Consider the following 8,058-nt stretch of genomic DNA (forward strand, 5'->3'; position numbering starts at 1 on the left):
GTCTCCCGGGGCGGCTGCGGGTAGGCGCTCTCGGCGATCTGCATCTGATTAAAGTAGGCCTGCAGCTGAGACTGCTTCTGGAGGAAGAGCCGCTTCTGCTGGAGCCTGAATTGGCAGGACCAAAGGAGAGAGCCTTAAGCCTTCCAAGTGATGGCAATTTTAGCGTCCATGCAATACCAGCCACAGCTTCAGTCTTTTTTCCCAAGTCAGGGAAAAGCAAATGGGAGTGGGAACCAGTCGTGCTGGGCTTCTTTTTTAAAAGTTTATTTTTTTTACCTAGAGACAGGGTCTCACTCTATTGCCCTGGTTGGCCTCGAACTCCTGGCGTCAGGTGATCCTTCCGTCTTGGCCTCCTAAAGTGCTGGGATTACAGGTGTGAGCCACCTCGCCTAGCCAGTGCATGGGTTTCCGAACCCTAATCTCATTTTTGTCCCTCAATGATGACTGCTCCCCCTCAGTGCTAAAGTGAGCAGAAGTGCATTTTCTCCAAGGCTCTTGGGTCTTTCTCCCTGTAAAGAGAGACACTGGCTTCCCATCTGGAGTGGCTAGAGTGGGAGATAATTGTACCGGCCTCAGCGGGTTGATGGATTAGGATAATGCTGCCTTGGCCAAGCTGCAACTGCCAGCAAGGCCAGGGGGCACGAATTACAGCAAGGGAGGACAGAGGCCAGGATAGAGGCCTTCTCTGCGCCTAACCCACTCAAACTGCGGCCACTGCTTGTGAAAGCTCAGGTCTGGTCATACTCCAGAGGGGAAATGCGGACAAAAAGGGAAACAAAGCACATCTCAGGGCTGCTGTTGCCTGACAAATCCACGCTCCATGGACACTGGCATCTCCTCCTTAGCAACCCGCATGGTGGGACCATGGCACACACACAGAACCTGTTTTCCTCTAGAGGCAAACATGGGTGGGAGAGGACAGCAACTCTGGCCTTCCTAAGGCCTCACTAACGCCAGCGGCTTCCTTGGCCAGAGTCCTTGTCTCCTCACCTGTGTTCCTGCAGCTGCTGTTCAAGGCTCCGTGGTGGTTCTTTGCAATAAAGCTGACAGGTATTCGGGGCCTTTGACAGAAGGCTGGGCTTCTGGAAGAGCAGAGAAACAATACAAGTGTGACAATATGCTGTCACCTAGGATACAGTCATCTGTGCTTCCACGTGTGTCCTCCAGAATCCACCCAGGGTGCAGGGACTGACACTTGCTCGAGACGCTGGAAGAGCATGGGGCTGGCAGGCGGCTGTCTCAGTTCTAACCTACTTTAGTTTTCCACTCCATTTTTAAAAGTTCTCTAGGGCTATAATGCCAGCACTTTGAGAGGCCAAGGTGGGAGGATCCCTTGAGGCCAGGAGTTCAAGACCAGCTTGGGCAACAACATAGCAAGCTACCCTCTCTACAGAAAAAAAAACGTGTATCTCTGCTTTCCCCAGCCAGGGGTCAGGGCCATGCCTGGAGTCTGTGCACCAGGAACTGGCTTTCCAGGCACTGCCATGGGGAATTGAGGATGCATGCTGGTGGGGAGGGAAGAGACACTTCCCTCCTATGAAGAAACTTCATCCTGAGAAGTAATTTGCCACCATGCTTAGCTAAGTAGCTGTAGTCCCAGTTACTTGGGACGCTGGGGTGGGAGGATCGCTTGAATCCAGGGGGCAGAGGCTGCAGCGAACCAAGATTGTACCACTGGACTCCAGCCGGGGTGACAGAGTGAGACTCTGTCTCTAAAAAAACCCAAACAAACGAAAGGTCCTCTAGGACTGTGAGGTTCATGGAGATTAAAAAGCAAAGAGGACAAGTAGAGTTAGATGCTGACAGCAAAGGTCCCAGGACCTGCTGAATGAATGAACGAACAACTCATTCTTTATGTGATCTGTGTCGTATCCTTTTCAAAGCTTTTCACGTACTGCCGTACACAGCCCATGTGGAAACTTTGCAGGCTTGAGGTTCCCATTTTATTTATTATTCATCAAGAGGAATAAAACCAGAAACATGGAAGTCAGGTCTCCCTTTCCTGCCTCTCGGTAGCATGCCCTTTCCCTCTCCAGCATAGCGCCAGGCTGAGTCTGAACATGCTTCTAGAAACTAAGTGCAGAATCAAGCCCACCTGCCTATGAGGACTAAAGCAGCTACCCCAAGTCAATCCCACCCAAACGGGTTTCTGCTCTGCAGAAGGGAAGCAGGGTGGGCGGCCTAGTGGGGGAAGGGCTGCACCTGGAGTCTGTGCTGCCGAAACTGGCCGTCCAGGCTCTGCCGCGGCGAGAGCGGAGGGTGCACGCTGCTGCTGCTGCTGGGGACGGTGGAGACGCTTGCCTGCTGCTGATGAACTTCCTCCTGAGGGCAAGGGGTAGACGGCGGTCAGTTCTTCAAGGGAGAAGTCTCAGTTCTTAGTTGAAGCACCTTTGCAAATGTCCGAGAAGAGTCCTGACTCTCTAAGGCTCAGTGCTCAGAGCTTTCACGTGGCTTGCATGACTGCAGAACAGTGCTCTGTGCATTACCTGCAGCTAACCACTGCCTCGTCAGTGCTAGAGGGGAGGCTCTTGGTGTCATCAGGAGGCCATCGCCTTCCCGTAAGCCTCGAGTACTAAACTATCCTCGATGCACTAAAACAGCTCAAAATAAAATCAGATAAAGAGCAATATTTATTGTGTTTTAATAGGAACAACCTACTGATAGTATCTACCGAAGTGACATCACATCAAAAGTAGCAGCAAGAAGTTTCTCCTTTGGGCAAAGCTTATGCATGGTTGTAGCGGAGTTCACACCATCCTCCCTGAGAACCACCCACAGCTCGAGGTGCCCCGGCCTCCATCTGGCCCGGCCACGTGGGAGCAGCACATACGGGTCTAACCTGTCAGTGGCAGGTGGCGGCCACATGGAAAGCTTTCAGCTGTGGGCCTCCCCAAAGAACCTGTTTACTCCAGGGACTCCTGAGCGAAGAGCACACAACTTCAGGACAGACTCACGCCTCATACCCCAGCGCCGTTGTGGGAGGGCCAGAGCACCCACCTGAGGGCAGCTGCCAGCGAGATCTTGGAGCTGAGGAGCCGCTGATGCCAAGCTGGGGTCTGCCTCTGACCCCATTTGTTCATAGAGCAACTGCACTTTGTTCAATTCTAGAATGCCTTTGGTTCTAGCCAGATTCTGAAGATGTTGTCTAAATGCCACAATTCCTGAAAGAAAGTACCAAAACCACACGGTTTAAATAAGGCACAAGACCTTTCGGTGACACAGGTTCACACTAGCATGACAACAAACCCCCCTGAACTCCGAAAACCAAGAGTTTTTCAAGCAGTCACCTTGGGTGAGGGAGGTGTCCGATGCTCGGCGGCCCTCTCTGAAGCTCACTGGCGACCTGTTGTGGGCCTCTCGTTTCTGGGAGCTCAGTGCCTGCATGGCCGGGTTGGTAGGTCTCAGGCTAATGAAGGGAGATGCCAGGCGGGGTGAGGGCTGGTTGGCTAGCATGATGTCCTTGAGGGAGGGGTTGTCCTCCAGAAAGTTCAGGTCCCTCTGGACAGACCCCATATCATACTCAGAGTCCACACTGTCAAGGGACGGGTTGTCACCCACGGAGAAAATTTTCCCTTTAAGAGAAAACAAAACAGATATAACTAGCTGCAACAGCATCTTGGAAAACAGGCCACAAAGCATAGCCAGCTCAAGTCTTGACAGCAATAGACCCCTTAATCTCCAATCAGAACATTTTTTCAGAACTTTTTGATACAGGTCGAAGCAATCATCTTCTGATTTCTCAGGGACAACACTCCGGTAGCTACTCCGAGACCTCTGTCACTCCAAAAGAGCAAGCGCTCCGAGGAGTCACAGCACTCAGAGGGATCCCAGGAGTGGGGGCAGCCAGCATAGGGGCATCTCATGCTCATCTTTGCCAGCTGCTGAGCAGGCCTCGTCTCGCAGCCTGGGAAGTGGCTTCAGAAGGAGTAAGACACAGACTCTGTTCCAGCCATGGCTGGCCTCATTACTACTTCCTGGTGACTGGGGCAGGAGACAGTGCTGTGGAGACTTAACCCGGCGCCTCTCCCCAGCATACCTGCCCCCGGCATCACGACCAGCTGGTTGGTCACTTCCGACAGGGTGTGCCGCCTCTGGCCGCTGCGGGTGGACTGAAACGCCTCAAAGGCATGGCTGGGTTCCTCCTCAGCCTCTCCTTCGGTCTCCAGCCCTTCGTCGATGGAGGTCTCCATCATGTTACTGGGCAGCGACTGGCAGCCCTTCCTCACCAGGACTGGAGGCACGGGGTCCAGCAGACAGCCGTTCACCTAAATGCCAGGGGCGCGAGAGGCACGGTCAGCCGCTGCTCTACTGAGACAGCTCCCCAAAGGAAAGAAAGCCAAGGCTGGTGGCAAACTCGGAGTGAAGCTCACTAGTGACAACACAGAGATGCGAGGGCCAGGCAGGGCAACCGTGGCGCTCGGAGGCAGAAGCCCATCATGATGCGAGCGGCTCTGAGTCATCGTTATTACAATAAGCCCCTTTTTTAGTGATTTCCAGAAGAACAGGGACATATTAGCTTGAGGCCTACCAGTGGTTTTTTTTTTTTTAAATAAAGGAAATGAAAAGGGGGAAGATGAGAGTTTTGTTAAAAAGTCATAACTAAGAACAAAAGAGCAGTCACCAACATTCTAATATTTTTTTAAACAACATTCTAATTTTTAACCATAAAACTTAACTGGAAGGTTCTCGACGTGTTTTTATGTTCATAATTAAGTACCTGCCCATTTGGTTTTGGTCTTAATTGGTTCTTGTGTGTCTGAGGAATGAAAAGGGAACCCTTTAAAGACAGACTGAGACCACAAAAAGGACTGGGGGAAAAATTCAAATGGCAAACAGCCAAAGCCTCCCATTACGGAATCGCAAGTGGCCCTCCAGCCCCAAACGCCAGCAGAGGCCAATCGGCCGGTGCGCCGAACCGTCTCTCCAGCAACTCGCACAGTGTCTGCAGTTCCTGTGGCCCAGGACGCGCTCGGCAGGCACAGCTCCTGCGGAGGCTCCGTCCTCCCGTGCAGCCGCTGAGCAAACCACCTAATGGCAGGCAGGGACAGCTCACAAAGGGAGCTGTGGTTGCAGCTCTTCTGGCTGCGAAAAGCCCCCATGAGGAGGCAATTATGTACCTCATTACGGTAACTATTCCCCCGTGGAAACCAATCTGTGTTCTCCCACGAATGGCTGCTCTGCAACAACCCACCAGAGCCCTCAGTCCTGGGCGGCACTTTCGCCCGGACGCCCTGGGTAGAGCTATTGTTTCCTTTGGAAGCAAGAGCAGCGCGTGTATGTGAGAGGTGACGTGGTGGGACAGCCCGCCAGGCGCAGGAAACTTTCCTCTTATGGCAACCGGTCCCGAAGGCACTGCAAGGCCCTTTATTTGGAGAGGGAGGCTTGGGTGACTCAGAGCTTTGTTTGCTTGGGGGAGGGGGTGGCTATTTCATGAAAACCAACCGGGGCTGCAGCCGTGACTCCCGCAAGGTGGCTGATGCCCTGCGATGACGGCTTTTAAAGTGAGAGTGGTCATTTAGGAGGAGGAGCGGCCAGTGCTTTCCTCCCACACCATGACCAGCCTTCCCCATGGCACCAGAAAACAAAACTCTGAAATCTGGTCCGCAGCTCCGATTTTCTCCTTGTCCCTCCCCAGATAAATTTTCTGTGCTTTTAACAGTTTTCTTGTCAGAAAGAACAGTTGCTTGAGAACTTATATTCATACTTCTTGGTGCCTTAACTGTCTACTAATACAATTTTCTAAAACCGGTCAAGGATGACTTAGAAGTGAATAAAACCAACAGAGAAAAGATCACGAAGTGATGATTTTCCAAGCGTCATTACACTGACAGCCTCTGTCAACATTTTACCAGACATTTTTTGCAGCATAAGCCATACAAGCAGTTTCTTTTGTTTCCTTAATAAAGAAAAGTTGCTTTTTTCGGATTCACTCAAAATATTCTGCAGTGCCCCTAAATTTTCAATTTTACTTAAATTGTCAGCATATAAACTTATCTTCTCATCTAGACTACAAGGGGCATTATGTCTTTTATTAAAAATGTTCACTGAATTCTATTTCAACCTGGGTCAACTAGAAAATAACTATCTGATCTTTCATTGATTTGATTTTTCTTCCCCCCTCCTTTTTTTGAGTCGAGTATCACTCTGTCACCCAGGTTGGAGTACACCACAGCCTCAACCTCCTAGACTCAGGCTATTCTCCTTCCTTAGCCTCCTGAATAGTGGCAACTATAGGTGTGCACCACCACACCTGGCTAACTTTTTGATTTTTTTTGTAGAGACAAAGTCTTGCTATGTTGCCCAGGCTGGTCTCAAACTCTCAGGCTCAAGCAATCCTTGACCTCCCAGAGTCCCCGGATTACAGGCATGAGTCACTGTACCCATCCTGATTTGACTTTTCAGTGACCTGATGTTTTATCCCGGGGCAGCTAGAATACAATGATTTGATGTTTGATGATAATGAAGAAAGCACTATGGGGGCTATTCACAGTTAATAGGACACCTTTAGCTGTAAGTTCTAGTTTCCTTAAAGAGCTGATCTTTATGCCACCCCTGCCTGCCAATTTACTGAGGGACTTAACAGAATAAGAGTTTAAATTCAGCTCCAAGATTTTGTGACTGAAATATCAGGCTGATCTACCTAGGTACTCAAGCTGCTAGAAATAAGATCTTTTGCTCTAGGAAATAATGTAGGCTAATTATAAATAAAAGGACTTCAACATACACATGGCTGGGTAGCCCCTTGGTAGCTTTTCTGTCCTCTCAATAAATCCTGCTTTCTTTGAAAAAAACAAAAACAAAAAACACATGGCTGAATGTACACTTTGTAATACATTGTTTTGTCTCCCCTCAAAGTTTAATGGTTACTGCACCTCATAGGCAACAGGTGTTATGCATGACCAGAGAATGCTTTATAACAATACAAATGTAAAAAACATGAGAATAAAACTACTTTTAAAAAAGGAATTTTTATCACCTTGAGGTAGATTAAATAATTTTAAGTGTGGAAACAAAGAACTGAATAGCACCAGTTGTAGACATTTATCCTAAAAAAATAATCAGTGGTATATAGTCAAAGATTCAGACATGTGGATATTCATCATAAGCAAATATAACAATTGCAGATCAGGCATGGTGGCTCACAACTGTAATCCCGGCAGACACCTGTATTCCCAGCACTTTGGGAGGCCGAGGCAGGAGGATTGCATGAGTACAGGAGTTAGAGACCAGCCTATACAACATAGCAAGACCTCATCTCTACAAAAAAAAAAATCAAAGAATTAGCCAGGTGTGGTGGTGTGAGCCTGTAGTCCCAGCTACTCAGGAGGCAGAGGTAGAAGGATCACCTGAGCCCAGGAGGTCAATGCAGTGAGTTGTGATGGTGCCACTCCAGCCTGGGTGACAGAGTGAGACCCAGGACTCAAAAAAAAAAGGGAAGATGGAAGGACCTAATGTCCAACAGCAGAAGGGTAGTTTAAAAAAGGTAATATACCATATTAGGCAGTTGTTACAACTCATGATTTCAAAGATTTCACAACATGGAAAAAAATGTTCAGGACAACATGCTGTTAAAGCAAGACGCAGAGTGACAGATGATGGAATACCATTTTCTCTTGGGAAGTCTACCTGCTGACGGAGCCACCCTATGCCTACACACCCACCACCCATCTGTAACCCACAGTAAGGAAACATGCCAGAAGAAACTTAACATTGGAATTAAGGATAAACAAATTTTTTTCTTTGTCCCCCTTAGGATTTTTCATGCGTGATTATGATTTGGTTTTATTTTTTCAATTTTATTTATTTATTTTTTATTTTTTGGAGTTGGAGTCTCACTCTGTCGCCCAGACTGGAGTGCAGTGGCCGCTGCTGGCCACCGCAGCCTTGACCTGCTGGGCTCCGGCGATCCTTCCGCCTCAGCCTTCCAAGTAGCTGAAACTGCAGGCACGCACTACCACGCCTGGCTAATTTTTTGATTTATTGTAGAGATGAGGTCTTACCAAATTGCCCAGGCGGGTCTCGAACCCGCGGGCTCAGGCAATCCACTCACCTCAGCCT

The 8,058-nt window shown here is 49.2% G+C and overlaps 1 protein-coding gene across 1 annotated transcript in view; it reads right to left on the reverse strand.

Annotated features, from left to right (window-relative positions):
• SIK2 (salt inducible kinase 2) overlaps nt 1-8,058 on the reverse strand; it is a gene marked incomplete at its 5' end in the record, with an annotated part of 36,648 nt that overhangs the window by 436 nt on the left and 28,154 nt on the right. Inside the window, 6 exons of the mRNA XM_021710506.1 lie at nt 3-105; nt 991-1,082; nt 2,203-2,322; nt 2,998-3,161; nt 3,288-3,572; nt 4,037-4,265. Of these exons, the coding sequence (XP_021566181.1) occupies nt 3-105; nt 991-1,082; nt 2,203-2,322; nt 2,998-3,161; nt 3,288-3,572; nt 4,037-4,265 (993 nt within the window). The remainder of the gene's footprint in view (nt 1-2; nt 106-990; nt 1,083-2,202; nt 2,323-2,997; nt 3,162-3,287; nt 3,573-4,036; nt 4,266-8,058) is intronic.

Source organism: Carlito syrichta, unplaced genomic scaffold, assembly GCF_000164805.1.
Source record: "Carlito syrichta isolate Samal-C Ts95f unplaced genomic scaffold, Tarsius_syrichta-2.0.1 Scaffold289261, whole genome shotgun sequence".
Lineage (NCBI taxonomy): Eukaryota > Metazoa > Chordata > Mammalia > Primates > Tarsiidae > Carlito > Carlito syrichta.